A 19,188-nucleotide genomic window follows, 5' to 3' on the forward strand; every position below is an offset into this window, starting at 1 on the left:
ATCCTATAATCTTGAGTCAATTACTTCATCTTCCTAGGCAGCACTAAAAGGAAGATAATAACACTTTGTCACTTTTATCCCTGCCTATCATGCCAGAATACTTTATTCAATGATATTTCTGGAACCAAAAAAAACTCCTTTGGCTTGGGTATCCCATTTCAATCCCCTCTTTTCACTGCCAGGCTTCTCGAAAGGAAGCTGCCCACACTTCACATTTCCACTTCTCCATTGCATATATATAGTATTCCACTTTCTAATCACTCTGCTATCTAGATTCCACCTTACTCTACTGAAATTATATTTCTCAATTGTTTTGTCAACATAATGGGAAAAGCAGTAAGTTGAAGGGGTCAGCAGAGAATTTAGGTTCAAACCCTCAATCTGACATTTTTAAAACTTTGTCTTTGTCTTTATTTTTCTCCCCTGACCCCTTCTACCCCGTACCCACCCCTACCCCAGGCCTTCACCACACTATTTTTTATGTCCATGGGTTATGCATAATATGCATATAAGTTCTTTGATTAATCTCTTCCCTCCCACCCACGCCTTCCTCTAAGATTGGTCAGTCTGTTCCATGCTTCTGAGTCTCTGTATCTATTCTGTTCATCAGTTTATTTTGTTCATTAGACTTCACATGAGTGAGAGCATGTAAAACCAATTCAGGAAGAATTGGAAAATCCGAATAGGCCAACAACTGATGAAATCAAACCAGCAATAAAAAACTCCCAGCAAACAAAAGCCCTGATCTGGACAGTCCCACAGGGGAACCCACCAAGCATTCTACTTTTTATTACTGCAGTCCCTTTAACATTTCTTGCAGTGCTAGTTTGGTGGTGATAAACTCCTTTAGCCTTTTTTTGGTCTGGGAAACTCTTTATTTCACTATCTATTTTGAATGATAGTTTTGCTGGATAGAGTAGTCTTGGTTTCAGATCCTTGCTTTTCATTTCCTTGAATACTTCATGCCATTCCTCCTGGTCCATAGAGTTTCTGATGAGAAATCAACTGAGAGCCTTATATAGGAGCTTCTTTGTAGGTAACAATTTGCTTTTCTCTTGCTGCCTTTAAGATTCTCTTTGTCTTTAATTTTTGGCATTTTAATTATGATGTGTCTGGGCGTGGGCTTCTTTGAGTTCTTCTTGCTTGGGATTCTCTGTGTGACTTTTTGTGAACTTGTGTGACTTTTTCCTTCACCAGGTTAGGAAAGTTTTCTGCCATTATTTCTTTTTATTTTTGTTCAAAATATTACAGATGTCCCTTTTTCTCCCCAATGACCCATTCCACCCTGTCCTACCCCCCCCCCCCAGTCCCTCTCCACACCATTGTCATTGTTCTTGGGTTGTGTCTGCCATTATTTCTTCAAACAGGTTCTCTAGCCCTTGGTCACTTTCTTTACCCTAAGATCTCCTATGATGAGAATATTGTTACATTCCATTTTGTCCCACAGTTCCCTTAAGCTGTCCTCCTGTTTTTTAATTGTTTTCTTTTTGGTTCTCTGATTGATTTTTTTCTACCCAGTCTTCTAATTCACTGATCCAATCCTTAGCTTCCTCTAATCTGCTGTTTATTCCTTCGAATGTGTTATTACAGCTATGTCATTCTTAATTTCCTTCATAGTTTCCAAATCTTTTCTCATGCTGTTGAGCATCCTTACAGTCAGTATTCTGAATTCCATAGCTGATACATTTCTTATCTCCATTTCATTTAGCTCTTCTGGAGAAGTCTCTTGTTCTTTCACTTGGGGCTTGGTTTTTTGTCTCCCCATTTTGGCTGCCTGTTTGGATTTGTTTCTATGTATTAGATAGATCTGCTACATCTCTCAGTCTTTTTGGAGGACCTCTGGTGCAGGGCAATGTCAGATGCTGTTTGTGACTGGCCCTGAGTACCCTTTTTGGAAATTTCAGCAATCCACAGCTTGTGGCTCCCTCTGCCGAGCTGGGTGCATTTGGAAAGGACTGAGACGCGTACCAATATCTGTTTTTCAAACCCTGGGTCAAGAAGCAGATCAGGCAAAGACTCAAAGTATCCAGAGATCTACCTCTGCCTGCAGGCTGATTGTTATTCTCAGACACTTAATGAACCTCAGGCTGTAGACCACAGCAAGGTGTAAACTTCACGGAGTGGGGGCAATTGTTGTCCCCCCCAGGCAAAAGCTGCCCGGACAGTAAAGGTCTGCCTGAGAAAGATGTCCTCTGCCATATGGGGGAATGACTCAGCACAGAAATCCAAGCTCTATCCCCAGAGCCCCAACCCTTGATTCTCCTCACAAAGCTCTAGTCCACTACTGCCCTGCCCTCTGCCAGAGCTCAAGGTGAGTGGCACCCGAAATTTTTTATGTTGGCCTTTTAAGAGGGTGCCTGCATTTCTGGCCATCTCTCCCTGGTGGACAGAAACTCTGCTGCTTTTCACAGCCAGATGTTATGTAGGCACCTTTCTCAGTTCTGGTGCTGTGGAACCCAGCTTGGGGTTTAAACCCCAGAGTTCTCAGTGGGAACCCCCCACAGCTGAGATATATCTCTGGAACTTCAGCTGCTGTCTATGGGAGCCCAGCCAGCCCTCTTTCATCTCTGCACTTCCTACCAGCCTCTCTGCAGTCTCCACTTTTTGTCCTTGATTATAAGGGTTCTCTCCAACTAGTCTTCAGTTGATTACTCAGGATGGTTTTTCTGTATTTTTTCTCAATCTGACATTTAAAAGTTGCGTATATTTAAGCATTTCATTTCACATGACTGAGCAACTCTTTCCTCATTTGTAAAATGAATGGATTAGATGACAGTCCTCTACTAAATCTACAGCTATAAATTCAGTCTTCTTTAATTTTTCTTTGGCATTTGACACTAACCACCACCTTCACTCCTCTATTACTTGCTCAAAACTCTTCCACTCATGACTTCAAGGACTATCTCTAAACTAATATTACCACCATAGCTAACCCCAAATTCTGTATTTCCAAATACAAAATCTCTCTACTTAGCCATTCTGACTTCACCAAAGACATAATATACCCCAAACTGAACTTACATCCAAACCAATAAACCACCCTTCAGCTTGCTCCAAATATTCCATTTCCTTAACAATTCTTTTCCTTGTTACCCACAGTCTTGGCTTAAAATACAAATATTTCATCTTATTTTTATTAAATTCTGTTGATTCCTTCTAAATAATGGATAGTCTTCATTTTTAAATTTTATCATTCATGGCTGGTTTACTCTAAAACCCTACTATTTGTTCTCTCAGTCCTGCTCTGTTCACTCTCCAAACCATCCAATATTATCTTGCACTGTTCAATATGGTAGCCACTAACTACAGGTGGCTATTTAAATTAAATAAAATTTAATTTAATTTAAAATTCAGTTTCTTAGTCACACTAGCTACAGTTCAAGTGCTCAACAGCCACATGTGGCCTGTAACTATTATACTAGACAGATAGTACAGATGCAGATACATTCTCATCCTTGCATAAAGTTCTATTGGAAGGAGCTATAATCTTAAAACAAAACTTCTTAGCACATTATTTATATCATGAGTTTCCTTCTATTTAAAAACATGAGCTGGCCTACAAACACTTAACCAAACTAGTCCGAAATCTCCATCCTGGCATTGAAACCCTCCAAAGTTGGTTTCACTAAACATCTTTGTATATTTTCTTTGCCAACACATACTCTGTTGTCCTGACCGTCATCACGATCATGTAGGGCACTATGTTCTCATTATCATATTCATTCATTCTATAAATAAACTATGTGTGAAATACTTCCTTGTTCTATGGATACTGCTGAAAAAAAAACAGGCAATTTTAGCTGTTTGTTTCCTCTCCTCTCACTAGCTCTCTGCCCACCTATCTTTCAAAGCCCAGCTCCTTCATGCTCTCCTAGCTTACCTTCCCCTCTTTAAGTTCTCAGAGGACTAGTATATAGCCTACATTTAAATACAATTAAATAGAACTTAGTTTTGTCCTCTTTTGTGCTTTCCTTCCCAACTAAAATTTAAACTACTTAAGGAGCCCGGCCAGGCGTGGCTCAGCGGTGGAGCGTCAACCTAGGATCCAGGTGATCAGGGTTCGATTCCCGGTCAGGGCACATGCCCGCGTTGTGGACTCGATCAATGACTCTCTCACCATTGATGTTTCTATCTCTCTCTCCCTCGCCTTTCCTCTCTCTGAAATCAATAAAGATATATTTAAAAATAAAAATATATAAAAATAAACTACTTAAGGAATTGGTACTTGCTACCAAAACAGGAGATACTTGCATTGTCTATTAAATTTAACTAAAATCAAAGTTATAAGAAATACTGAAATTTTATACAAACTGGAACAATAACATTTGTTCTATCTATTTCATAGGATCAAACTGAATAAGAGATGTGAATAACTTTGATTTTTCTTGTTGGTAAGAGGAAATCCCCATGGATTTATTATTTATAAAAAAGCTAAAAATAAAGACTAGGCAAAAGATTTGGGTTTTCTTTTTTGGTCTGTTTGTTTTTACATACAAGGGAAATGATGAAATCACTTCAAAATAGTTAAACACTAAGATTCCTATTTGATAATAAAATATGTTCCATGGAATATTATAGTCTTAATTCAGGATGGCTCTTTTATTTCCTTCCATTTTTTTTCAAATAAGTGATTCATTCATGTGTTCAATAAGTAGGAACTAAGCATCCACTATATTCCAGGTTCTGGAGATACATTAATAAGCAAAACAGACAAAAACACTCCAAGGGCTTACATTCTTGGGCTGGGATATGAAGAATGAACAAACAATATAAATTAGTAAATTATAATATATTAGACTTATAGTATATTAGAAGGTAATAAATGCTGGGGATAAAAATAAAAAAAAAGCAAGGGGATACTGTAATTTTATATTTTAGAGTGCTCAGGGAAAGTCTCACTGAAAAGATCTGAGAAGATGACGTTTAAGCAAAGACTTGAAAGCAATGAGCAAACGAGTGATAGGGTTATCTAGAGGAAGAGCATTCCAGGCAAAGGGCAAAGGTTCTGAGAGAGGAAGAAATATGCTTGGTATGTTCCAGAAACAGTAAGGGGGGTAATATGGCTGGAGTAGAACGAGCAAGGGGGAGACTAGAATATGAGGTTAGAACAGTTCATGGAGAAACAGATTGTGTAGGGCCCTAAAGACCACGTAAGAGTGAGTGGAAAAGGAAAACACTGGAGGGTTTTGATCATAGGAATGTCATTATCTGGCTTCTGTTTCTTGTGATAAGGATAAACTTTAGTGGGCTAAGAGTGGATACTAAGAGACTAGTTAGGAGGTTAATGCAAAAATCAAGGTGAAGGAGGATGGTAGTGGAGACCAGAAATAGGCAAATTTAAGATATATTTAACAGTGGACCAAGAGGACCTGTAGATACATTGGGAGTAAGAAAGAGGCATCAAAGACGGCTCAAAAGGTTTGGGGCCTGAAGGATGGAGGTGCCATTAATTGAGAAAGGGAAAACCAAGAGAACCAGGGAGGGGAGAGGATACTAGAAACTTAGTGTTTCACTGAGGACAAAGTGACAACATGCTAAATGTTGCTGAAAATCAAGACAAGAACTAAGAACTCATAATTGGATTTAGCAATATAGAGGACACTGGAGACCTTGGCAAAGCACATGCAGGGCAGTTCCATAGATGAAATTAGCAACAACACTACCAAAGTGATGGTCTATATTTTGAAGTATCCAAAGCGGTAGAATTAGAGTGGTACTCACAGACATAAGTCTCTCTCGCTGCTTACTCCTTCTTGACTCTTATGGGGAACACTTTTACTGGATTAGAAGGAACTGGAAAACAGGAAGGGGCATCTCTTGGGCATGTGTGCCATTATCTTTTCTATGACTTTTCAGGTGGTTGCTGGGTACTATTTGTTTATTATATGACTTGCAATATGTTATTTCCTTTTTTTGTTTTATTTGGGGATAGACACAGGAAATAGAAGCTAGTGGTAGAAAGAGCTTACTTATATTTATCAGCTAAAGCACTATTCCTGACAACTATAATGGTAGAAGATGAAAAGTTGTTTAAATACTCAGCTAATTTAGTAACCAGAATGGGAAATTCAACTTAGACTATCCATTAAGATAAGCTATTTTAGAGCAGTCTTTTGCCCTTTCCTTGAAAAATAGGCAAGGTGGCTCTTGAAGCCACTATATGTATTTAAATCTTTACCAAGTCAAACACAAACATGTTTTTGTTGTTAATATATAATAGCTGGGTTAGGTTTGTCAAATCCAGTGACAACTCAAGTATTATGTCACTATTCTCTTCAGATGAATGAAGTATGAGTCTTTTTCCCGGTTTAGCAAGATTCTGAAAGATGTCAGATCCCTAGTAGTCTCGACATTATCTAAGTATCTAAATGTATTTTCTCACTGAATAACAGGGAAAGGAAGTTTATCAGGATATTTTTTTAAGAGAGAGAGAAAGGGGGAGAGAGGGAGAGAGGGGAAAGAGAGAGTAATTTATTGTTCCATTTATGTATTCATCCATTGGTTAATTCTTTTTTAATGTTTTTTTATTATTTTTTTAAATATGTATTTATTGATTTCAGAGAGAGGAAGGGAAAGGGGGAGAGAGATAGAAACATCAATGATGAGAGAGAGTAATTGATCAGCTGTCTCCTGCACACCTCCTACTGGGGATTGAGCTGGCAACCCAGGCATGTGCCCTGACTAGGAATCAAACCATGACCTCCTGATTCATAGGTCGATGCTCAGTCACTGAGCTACGCCAGCCAGCTGGGCTCATTGGTTGATTCTTGTATGTGCCCTGAACAGGGATCAAAACCGCAACCTTGGCATATCAGAATGATGCTCTAAACAACTGGGATACCCAGCCAGGGCAATTATCAGGATGTTTCTAAGCAATGATGTTTATGCAGGAATCTAAGTGACAAAATCAATATAGAAACAACTTCCCAAATCTCCAAGTTTAGGAAAAATGCAGTCAGAATACAGAAAACTTTCCAAGTTATTACAGCTCTAGCATTTATTTTGTGATAATTTTTTCATATGACATAGCACTTATTAAAAGTGGTAGGTTATCACCTCTTAACACAGAGCTTTATTTAATTGGAGTGTGTGTGTGTGTGTGTGTGTGTGTGAAACTCTACTTTCAAACATGCATCCAAACAGAAAAAAGTACTGAAAGCCACTTAGTGGCCTTAAACTATTTAAAAGTACTTGATAGTTGCAAAATGTGATCTGGAATATTACCTCATATTTAAGACTTTTAAATACCATTCCAAACATATTCACACCTATTGTTTACTTGTTCCTTTGTGATAATAAGAGTAAATATCATTATGTCATTTTAAGATTCAGGAACTGAAACTCAGGAATATTTGTCTAAAATCACACAGAATAGAAAAATTCTGGGTTTCTACTACTGGGTTCTTTTCATCACATCGAAAAGATTAATTTAGAAATGTGGGTATCTATAATTCAAGAACCAGAATGAGGTTGCCAATTTATTGCTATTTCTGATTTTTAGATTTATCTGATATCTGGGAAAGAAGATAATATTAGCAGAAATTCAACAATTATTTATTTGGTGTCTACTAAGTGGCAAGTTTTACCAGACATAAAATTACTCTGCAGCAGAAAGGAGGCTGGATTAGAAGTAGCCAGACGTGAGGATGGTGGCAGTAAGTAGTATGGGAACAGATGGAAGAAAGTAGACAAAGAGATTAGCCACTTTTTTATTATTCTTTATATTCAAATTCATCCATGAAACAAATATTTATTTAGCACTTACCAGGTACCAGACACTATTCTATGTTCTTGTCTATAGGAATTAACAAACTAGAAAAATGTCCTTTTCGTAAGGTTGACATGGGGGCAGGGGCAGGGGACAAAAAAGTAAAAAAATATATATATAGTATATCAGATGATAATAAATACATTGGAGGGGAAAAAGAAAAGAAACTGAGATGAGAGATAATGGATGCTAGGGGAAGTATGTGTAGGGAGTGGTTCCGTTACTTTAAAGTAAACAGTCAGTCAAAAGCTTAATAAAAAGGTGACCTCTGAGCTGGGATCTTGAGGATATATGAGAGCAATCCATGCAGATACTTGGAGAAAAAGGCAGAGGAAGAACAAGTGCAAAAGACCTGAGGCAGAACTGTGGTGCACTTGAAAAACAGCAAGGAAGGGGTCCAGCTTGAGTGGTAAGACAAAGGAAAAGAGTGGTAAGAAATAAAGTAGATGCTGTACTTATCTTCATACACGACCTACTACCTCCATTTACTATGTTCTAACTTCTTTCCAAGTTAGAATATACATAGACTATATTATATGCTCTAAAATGTCTTGAAGTCCCAAAGATTGGGTGTTATTTGAAACAGTGATCAATAACATCACTTCATAGGACTCAAAATTCAAATAATCATTCACCACTGAATAGATACTGAACAGACTGGGTCAGATTTCCAACTGTGTCCAAAGCGAATTTGTTAAACGAGACCAAACTTTGTGACTAGCTTCTTAAGTCTCAACATATACACAAATACTACACCAAAAAGAGAACAGGGCAATTACACTCAGATGTTGTTTATATCATTTCCACATCTAGCTTCAAATGATTAGAAAACAGGGAAAGAATGTTAGACAAGTATTTTTAAAACTTTGCATTAAAATTCCATATAGTAAGAAGTGATATTAAACAACCCACATATACTATCTAGAAGAGTGTTTCCTAGATTTACCCCTCTGTTCACCCCACAGACGTTAAGGCATTTAGTTTTGCAACTCCATCACCTTGTTGAATTTCACCACAGAACATATAAACCAACTTTTAGATTAGATTTTTGAAAGGATGTTCATTATTAGGACTCTCTAAGTGTGATATTAAATGTGACATGCTTCTCCCTCTCAACAAGATCATATCTGGTGATCTGGTCCCTTTCATAGAATATTTTCCTTGTCTTCCATCTATATTGATGATTTGCAAAAGAATGGAGTTCCTCCAGAAGTATACATCAAGACTGTGAGGGGCTGTTCAAGTAACCTCCCAAATGATCACTACCTTGAGACTAGGTCACATTCTTGAGGTATACTGGGGATATCAGGGGAAGGAAAAATTCAGAACCACTGACCCAAATCCTTTAGGTCCAGCTAAAATCCCACTTCCTCTACAATGCTTTTCAAGCCCATCTCAGGTTCAAAGGATAAGTTAATTCCCTCTTCAAAAAGTGTATTACTTAGTATTAATTTCATAAAAACAAAAAGTTTATTTTAGTTTTTATCTGTCTTATCTGCTCAGTTATGATGACCTTTTCCTTAAGAGTAAGAGGAATGCTTTTTGTCTAAGAAAAAGGACTTGAGTTCCAATATAATATCGCATGAAGAAAAACTTATACATAAGGTAAATTTCCATTTGAATGTCTGTTTTCATAAAGAAATTTCAAAATTTCTCCTGAAAAGGAGGTAGAAGAAATATATATCTTTTTAGTGCCTGGACTCTAACATGTAGGTGTATGACTAACTCACTAAGTTCACTTGCTATTCTCAAATTAGAATTATTAGAACTGGCTAGAGACTAAACTCTAAGCCTGTCTATTAAAGTCATGAATTTATTTATTTACTTTTGCTAAGAACAACTGTATAAAATTAGATCCCTCCTGGTATAATATGGAAGTTTTCTCTGGTGTTTGCTATCTAAAGTCATTTTTCTTAGAATTGTAACCTGGCCCGCACACAACAGATCATTACACTTTTTTACATTTCAAAGGGATCCTAGCGATACCATTGTAATGAGCTAGTTATTAGTAATAAAAAGAAGTAAAAGGAAGGCCAGACATTGTAGGCATGTCATTTGGGCAGCTACACCAGGAAGCTGTAGCTCTGCACTCCCCAGGGAACTGCCCGGCCTATTTGCTGCAAAACACTGGGAGCAGGGGACTGGACAAAGGGGGAATACACGTATGCCCAATAAAGTTGGGGTGACATAGGGAAGGTATTTGCCTATTAATCACACCTGGGAACAGAGCTCATTGGCCAGAATGAGCATGGCCACTGCAAGCACAGGAAAATTTGGGAATACATAATGTCCTAAACAAAGGAGTTCTCTCTCTTGGCTCATTTGGCTTTGACTCTTGCTCATGTGGCTCTTGACTCTTGGCTCTCTTGCATTCTCCTGTATGGCCCACGGCGATGGGAACCCCACATGCAATGGATGAATGGAGTGCAGTGGGAACAAGCTAAGCTAGTCTGATGCTGAACTGGACCTAGCTCCAAAATGGAAAACAAATTCTGGCCACCGGCTCTGATTTTAGTTCTGCTAAAGCCCCAGTTACACTTCTTCTAGGACTGGGCAAAAAGAAATGGGGTTTTGAAAACTCAGGGATTTAATTCCACAAAAATAAAGCTTTCTACTATATCTCATCCTCCTGTGGGAGTCTCAGAAAATTCCTTTTCTTGGGATACCACAAAAAATTCACCCCCACTAGCAACTAGGGGAGATGAGGCCCTCTATCCTCCATTAACACTAGATTAACTTTTCAATTGAGGAGCAAGCTTCAGAAAGGTCAAATTACTTGTTTAAAGGCATATCCAGCCATAGTTTAATCAATTTCAGTGACAAACACCTTCGAGATAAATTTTATTAAATGAAGAGGAAAGCTATGAAATGTTCATTACATGTGCTACCTTTGGATTTTAGATACCAATGCCTTTAAGATGGATTGTTTTCAAACACTAAACTTCCAGTAAAGACAAAGCGATCTGCTTCTTACAAAACATTTAATGGAACAGATGGAGATTTAATGTAAATTTCTTGTGCTACCACAAGACAAGTTCCACCTGCATTGTTTTATTTATTTATTTATTTATTTATTTATTTATTTATTTATTTATAAATATATCTTTATTGATTTCAGAGAGAGGAAGGGAGAAGGAGAGAGATAGATAGAAACATCAATGATGAGAGAGAGTCACTGATGGGCTGCCTCCTGCATGCCCCTGACTGGGGATAGAGCCCACAACCCCAGCATGTGTCCTGACCAGGAATCAAACTGCAATCTCCTGGATCCTAGGTTGATGCTCAACTGCTGAGCCACGCCCGGCCAGGCTGCATTGTTTTATTCTTATTCAACATGTTTTGCAGGATTCTGTCAAATGTACATGTATATCGGGGAGATTAAGTCCTAACTAACCTACGATGTCCAAAAGAGCAAATTCTTTTCATTTTCTTATATAAGCCAAGATGATTAAGAACAAATAAGAATATTTCATATTAGTATTACATACAACTTCTATATATAGGTATAACAAGTGAAATGTGTTCCTGCTTTTATACACCATTCCCAAAATGTGCTCTCAGAGTAGTAGTGTTAACTTGCTGCAAAGAGGTTCATTTAAGGACTTTTTAAAGAATTAATAATTCTATACCACAAACTTATGTGTTACACACAAAGGTTATCTTCAATCTGTGAATAATATGGATGGTTGGGAGAAAGTACCAAGCCCAGAACAATAGCATCTTGCAGTCATTAACCTTTAAGTAAATTATTGGTGATGGTTTCTACTGAATAATAATGAGCCTAAAATTCACTCCTACATTGTGAAGTTTTAATAAAAAGCAAGACTCCCTCACACATCCAAACCAGGTCTCCCAGATCCTCTTTCCAGAGGCAATTACTGTTACCTATCCAAAGACAGCCTATGTATGTGTGTGTGTTTCATAGTATAGTTTTAAAAACAATCCCTTCTTTTCAAAAGTACTTATAGAATGGCCTAATAATGAAAATATCATCACTAAATTCTTAAATTAATATGGTGCCTTTTAGTTTTCAAAGCATTTTCAAGTATATAAGCTCATTTACCTTCAAAACTAATGACCCTTGGTAAACATATTTCAACTTCAAAAAAATCACCTAATTGAGTTATTTTATAAAGTCATCTCTCTCAAGAAAATGCTACTCAAATCAACACCAAATATTAGTTGTGTACTGTCAGAATGACTACCATCAACAAATCAAGTAATGACAAGTGTTGGCAAGGGTGTGGAGAAAAGGAAACCCTAGTATACTGCTGGTGGGAATGTAGACTGGTGCAACCACTATGGAAAGCAATATGGAGTTTCCTCAAAAATTAAAAACTAAACTGCCATTTGATCCAGTGATCCCATGTCTAGGAATATATCCTAAGAAACCCGAAGCACCAGTTAGAAAGAATTTATGCACCTCTATGTTCATAGCAGTGCAATTTACAATAGCTAAGATCTGGAAACATCCCAAGTGCCCATCAGTAGATGAGTGGATTAAAAAGCTGTACATTTATACCATGGAATACTATGCAGCTATAAAAAAAGAAGGATCCCTTTGGGGCAGCATGGAGGGAACTGGAGAGTATTATGCTAAGTGAAATAAGCCAGTCAGAGAAAGACAAGTACCACATGATCTCACTTATATGTGGAATGTAATAAACAAAATAAAGTGATGAGCAAAATGGATCCAGAGACATAGAAGCATGGAACAGACTGAGGGATCTCAGAAGGAAGGTGGGGATGGAGGAATGGGGGGGAGAGATTAATCAAAAAACTTATATGTTTATAAGCATAACCCATGGACACAGACATTCGTATGGGGAAGGCCTGGGGCTGTGCTGGATATGGGGTGGAGAGGATCAATGGGGGTAAAAGGGAGACATCTGTAATATTTTCAACAATAAGATTAAAAAAAAAAGTTGAGTAGTTAAAAAACAAAAGAGCAACACACTTCCAAGGAAATATAACTATCTTCTCTGAGTAGCATATTCCACTCTCAGATCTACAGTAACTTATTATTTTTAAAATTTAAACTGGAATAAATATTGCAAAAATATTTCAGAGTTATAATACACATATTTCTAAATTAGTTTCTCTATTTTAACCTATTATTGCCAATATATCTGAATAGGAAAGCTATTCTCTATTCCTTACCTATTCCCACCACATCTACAATATATGCTGATCTTATTAAGGGTCTCATTTCATATAAAAAAAGAGCATCAGTCTTCCTATATTGGTTATTTAATATATCAGAATGACCCTATATAATGCTGATGACACCACTACCTAATTTAAGCCTCCTAAAAGTGGGTTAATGATCAACAGGAAGATGTAACATTTAATTGCTAGCAAAATATAAATATAAAACATTATATTTCCAAGTATGAAGCTAGTCAATGTCTGAAGTAACTTCGAGAAAATTAATTAAATAAAAACAGCATTAAAAAAGAGATGATATATACATTTAAATATATATATATCTTTATTAATTTCAGAGAGAAGAAAGGAGAGGGAGAAAGAAAAACATCAATGATGAGAATCATATATCTACTGCCTCCTGCACACCTCCCACTGAGGATGGCGCCCGAAACCCTGGAATGTGTCCTGACCAGGAATCGAACCTTTATCTCCTGGATCATAGGTCAATGCTCAACCGCTGAGCCATGTAGGCTGGGCACATTTTTATTATTTAAAAGTATCAATCCAGTACTGACTCCCTTGACTATGTATTTGAGTTAATTATGTATACTATTACTTCCCTGTACCCATACAGTACTTACCATTAAAATGATTCAAAATATATTTTTTAATTGTAAAATATACATAAATTTACTATCTTAGCCATCAAAATACTTTTAAAAGACCCTAATTAATTTACTTAAGATGGAAATGAGATCCCTCTTCCTTTTACTAATATGAATACAGGGTAAAAAGTAGGTTTACAGTTGTGAGTATATAAAACACAGAGTTTATTCTTGTTATTATTTATTAATTGTGTTATTTTCCATATGAACAACTGTAAACCTATTTTTGCCCCACCCTGAATATTCACAAAAAGGATTAAGCCAGTCACGTATATTATCACAGGTCATAAACCCAAAAGAAATCAGGTAGAAATGAAAAGAAAACTATTTTTCGAAAAATAGCAATTTTTATTAAGATTCAAATTATGATGAAACACTTCTCTAAATCTTAAGTTTCTTAAGCTGATATCAAATTGCTACCAAATATAGACACTATCAAATATAGAAAGGGGAAGAATAACATTTTTAAACAAAAATATTTTCAAGTGTTCTACAAGTCTGGATTAAATGATTTCAATAAATCAATAGCAGAACTACAGGGAAAACCTCGTAATTCCTATTTCTTGGCCATTAATCTCTTCAAAGCCCAACTCAGGATACACAAGTATGATTTTTATCTTGTATGCTTTTTTACCATATTAAAAATTTTAATATAGCAAAACTGAGTAGGAAAGAAAATGTGGGATAACTGAAAATGAATTAAGTTATCATTGACTTGCTGTTATTTTAATTACCTTTGATACAGAAAGTGAATTCTGGGTAGCTATACCTGTCCTAAAGAAAATAAGCCTCCCAAGAAAATGTGAAAATACATGTGAACCCCAAACTGAGATAACTATTCAGATCCATATCTGGAAAATTAAAGTTCAAGCTATTTTCTTAGAACACACTGTATAGTATTTATCTTTCATTTTAGAAAGGTCAGAAAATTTCTGTTCACATTTTCTTACATATGCATAAACAAACAATGGAAGGATAAACAAGAAACTGATTACTTATGGAGTGAGGGATATGAACTAGTTGAAAAGGCATGGTTGGAAGCAAGCTTTCAGTTATGTAATTTTAAATTTTTGAACTATGGAAATGACTGCCATTCAACAGTAAAATAAAAGAATATAATATTTTAATGACATAATCACTTTTAAAACCATTTCTCCAAAGCCTCCTCAGCTTTTATCATACCTCTAAAAAACTCAAGTTCCTGGACAAGAAGGAAAAATTACTGGTTTTCTATTATTACCCATTTAAAAAACTTTGGGGTGGGGGTGGGTAGAGCTAGAGTGAGTAAAGACAATACTTTCTGAGTGTCTAACTTACTGTATTTCATCCCTTAAACAGAAACCCAAGAGTAAATTTTCCTCCTTAAGAGTGTTTTAATAGGCAGTACAGTTTAAAGTTTCATACAAGTGCATGCAGTTAAGCTTCAATTAAATTTAATATGGCTTTATTAAATCAATTATCTTATTCCAATCAATGTTTCTCTGACCAAAGAAAACAACTTTAATTGCTAGAAACGAGTTCGACTAAAAAAATTTAAATCTTATCAGACACTAATTTCAACTCTCTGGGAAAGGGCTGCTCTAAGGAAGTTACCCAAGTTATTTACTATATTGTTTTCTATAAGTATGGATAAACATATGGAGCAGTATCAGAGAATGATTAATATACCAGAAGTTTACAGAGGCAACTGATGTGGGGAAAAAAAATAGGGTTGGAGTTAGACCTAAGTTTGAACCTGACTCTATACCTTCTGCTGATCTTGGGGAAAAACTTTATTCTTCTGAAACTGTTTAATGACAAAATGAAGCTGATACCCATTTAACTTGAAGGATCATTAGGAGAATTAAATGAAATGTCCACATGATCAGGTTTCTAACTATATTGGCTGGCTCATACAGAGGCCTTAGGACAGGAAGAAAAAGCTTTCCATAGTGAATATTTTTGAAGTCACATGTAAGAAAACAATAAAGGAAGAAAATAATTTAAAATGACAAGGAAAAGAGAACACTTTTCTGGGAGTCAGGTAACTGGGATCTAGTCAAAGAGAATAAGCATCTCTCTTTAAAAGTGAGTTTTACTTCATTTATTTCTTAATTTGCGTCCCCCTTTTCACTTATTTCAGATGTGACTCTCCATTAGCCTAGGAGAGTGATTTTCAACCTTTTCCACCTCATGGCACATATAAACTAATTATTAAAATTCTGTGGCGAACCACAAAATATATTTTTTGCCAATCTGACAAAAAATAAAAAGGTATAATTTTGATTTGTTCACACCAGACGACTATTGTTGTGTTGGCTGTTGTCATTTTTTAATTTGACAATTTAAAGGAAAAGAGGTCAGTAACCCTGACTAAACAGTCAGATAGTGCATATTTTAAAAATTCTTGCAGCACACTGGTTGAAAATCGTTGGCCTAAAAGAATCATTAGACTATTCCAGGGAAAATATCCAGTGTAAGTAAACATGACTTATCAAATTTAAGATTAAAATATCTAAATTAGATAATAGGTGTAAAATCACTGGAAGCATTTATAAATATTTTCTTTCAAAAAGTTTCCAACAGAATTTAAAGATGACCACATGAGTACCTTTTTGTTAAAAGAGGCCATTTCCTTTTGAAATATGAGATCATCTTAAGACTGCTCTATACTTGTGGAAGATTTATTTCATTGGCAAAAATACTTGTTACTAAAGTTGGAATCATATGAAATTGCCATTGTTCAACTGTTACTGATCTACAAAACACCAATTTCACCTTGAGTGTTCAATGTGTGTCAGAAATACCATACACTGGGATACAACAGGTCTTCTGTTTTCAGGTAACATGGATTTAGCTGAAAAGACAGAATAGAGGCATGGTGCATTCACTGCAATTAAAAAAACTTACTGACATAACTTTTGGGTTTCTTATTCATATTTCAGTGCCATACGGACTGAAACAATAATATTTTTTTAAATTCACTACTGAACATATACTTTGTTAAGGGCATTTGACAGAAAACAAATTTCCTTAGATTTGGTCCTGACCATCCAGTATGGGACCTGGAAATTACCTTTAAATGGAGGAGAGAGGATGTTATAAAAAGAAACTAAAAAGAGGTTACCTGTCTTTGAGAGTTGTTGTGTGTGTGTTTTTAAATATATCTTTATATAGAGAGAGGAAAGGAGAGGGAGAAAGAGCGATAGAAACATCAATGATGAGAGAGTCATTGATTGGCTGCAGCCCGCAACCCGGGCATTGCCCTGACTGGGAATCGAACCCCGATCTCCTGGATCCTAGGTCAACACTCAACCGCTGAGCCACACCCGGCCGGGCGTCTTTGAGAGTTTTTATGTAATGTACCTTTTATTTCTTCATGTTATAGAGAAGACATGCTCCTAACTCCCCCAAAAGTGTCTTCACAATAATACACAGAGTACAGAGTGAAGAGTAGTTAAAGTTCAAAAAATAATTGGGACAGAAATATTGGTAGTAAAATATCTAGAATGCAGTTATTTTCTAATTAGAAAATTATCATCTGGTTCTCAACTATTTCAGACACTCTTGTGCAGAAATGTCATTGCCCTGATGACAATCTACACATCAGCTTTTTAAATGTACTGCATACTTGACAACAGATGAATTAGAGGTTGTTGAAGGAGAAACAAAAATCATTATTTTTACTGTTTAGGAGAAATCTGGGGTATTCCTATCTCCCTCCCTCCCCACCTGGAAAGGGGAGAAGAAGGGAAATTTATTTTAATGCACCTAACTAAGAAGTCCCTGCTAGGGTTGGAGACCCAAGAAACGAGATGCAATTAGGCACGGAGACAGAGGGGCAAGAGCTTTGTTCATTTTCGCTTGAATGCACACATTCTACATTGAGGTCACCTGCGACGAACTACAGGTTTTTCCCTTAGAATTAGATAACAACACATTTCAGGACTTAACAATTTTGACTAATAACCAAGGAAGTGACGAATGCCTACTGATTTTACTATTTGTTTAAGCTTCTGTCTGCAGGGAATGAACTGTGACACAATTTAGCCATCAACTGCTACATTTTTAAAATAGAGCTTTTAAGGAACAAAATTGTTTTTGAAATAAATCTCAATTCTCAGCATACCTCTTTCCAAACTAGTTTCTGCACTTGCTAAAAAGAGAGCTCAATCATTGAGTCAAGAGAAGGCTGGGTACTGCCAGGGCTGATTCATAAAGGGCTTCCCCCCCCTTTTTTAAAAAAATTTTACATTTGATTTTCTTAGATTAAAAGAACTCCCCCTCCCCAAAGGTGCACACAGGAAACCTGTTTTTCAAGCAGAACTCTGTAAAAACTGATTTCTGAGCATCTGGTTCCTGCTTTTCACACACTCTTTTATTAAGTATGCAAGTTTCTTAACACAACCACTTATTTTAACATTTTTAAGCGGGTCTTGCTTATTAAACTATTTATGGTAGCTCTCCCTAGTTCAATACTAAATTTTGTATGAAAACACTGATTCCACAGATCAATAAGGTTTTCTCATCTTGGTCAACAAGCTACTTAGATTAATTGCTAATTAAATGTGCACTTTTTACCCACTATTCACTTTTTCACACATACCCTCTGGAAATTGTATCTGAGAAGCAAACTACAACTTCCTACATATTCAAACATGAAAGTTCTAGTACTAGGGGAACACAATTTGGGGCTGCCAGTGCAGTCAGCCTTAAACCTTTGTGTCTGTCAGAGGAAAGAACAAAAGGCAGCGCTTCCTCCCTCAGCCCCTCCTTAGCGCTGGAGGGAGGCAGGCTTGACAGAACAGTTCCTGAGAAAAAGGAAGCCATGCCGAAGGTAGTGAGTTTCCCCTTAAACACACACACAAAGCTACCCAAGCTACCCACCTTGGATAGCTGCCTCCTCAGGCTAAAGCGCTGGACCATCGTCACCCTGAGCAATCTTCAGACAAAGCAATCCACGAAGGGACGAGTTTTTTAAAAAACAGCTTCTTGGGAAAATCGGTGGCAAAACATTTTGAAGACTGTCATAGTAGTCCAAAGAATTTCCTTGGGAGTCTTAGCAAACTTGAAACCACTTCATTGTTCTATGGGGAAATACTGCAAAGCCTCTGTCAGACAGGGCGGGTGGACCGAGGCAGGGAGGGGCAGAATGCTGGAGTGGCTTCGCCCAGTGCCAAGCTCTGCTAGCACTTCCTGTGAGTCAGCCGTGAGGGGTCCAGACCGAAGGACCACCCCTTCCCTTTCCACCAAAACATTAGCCCAGGATGTCGCTGTGGTGCCACCTGAGACTCGGGGACGACGGACCTGATGTTCTGGTCTGTGTGGGAGGAGGAGTACTGCACTAGGCTCGGAAAGCTTCTACCTCTAGCAGAAAACTGGCAACTGCAACAATTCCTCCCACAAGAAAGCCCTCCCAGTGGAGGAGGGGGTCCCCTGCAAAGAGTAATACCCCTTCTCAACCTTCAACTCAGGTAATCCACTGGGTGAGATGGTGTGAATAGAGGACGTGGCAACAGGCCCCCCAACTACCAGCTCTGCTTAGAGAAGGAAACTCCTCCCAGCCGGCTCGGCAGCTGTCCGGCTTTGTCTATGGTAATTGGCCAAGCCTTTCCTCTTATTCACAGG

General features: G+C 37.1%; 1 protein-coding gene across 2 annotated transcripts in view; it reads right to left on the reverse strand.

The window, feature by feature from the left end:
- Positions 1–19,188, reverse strand: part of TMCC1 (transmembrane and coiled-coil domain family 1) — a 158,472-nt gene that overhangs the window by 64,670 nt on the left and 74,614 nt on the right. The window contains exon 1 of one of the 2 annotated variants that reach the window (XM_081160047.1): positions 18,448–19,152. The exons of the other annotated variant lie outside the window; for it this stretch is intronic. Coding sequence (XP_081016173.1) covers positions 18,448–18,486 — 39 coding nt within the window. The 5' untranslated portion in view covers positions 18,487–19,152. Of the gene's footprint in view, positions 1–18,447; positions 19,153–19,188 lie in introns of those variants that run through there. 2 annotated transcript variants of the gene reach the window in all.

This window comes from Miniopterus schreibersii (genome assembly GCF_964146895.1).
Source record: "Miniopterus schreibersii genome assembly, chromosome: 15".
Lineage (NCBI taxonomy): Eukaryota > Metazoa > Chordata > Mammalia > Chiroptera > Miniopteridae > Miniopterus > Miniopterus schreibersii.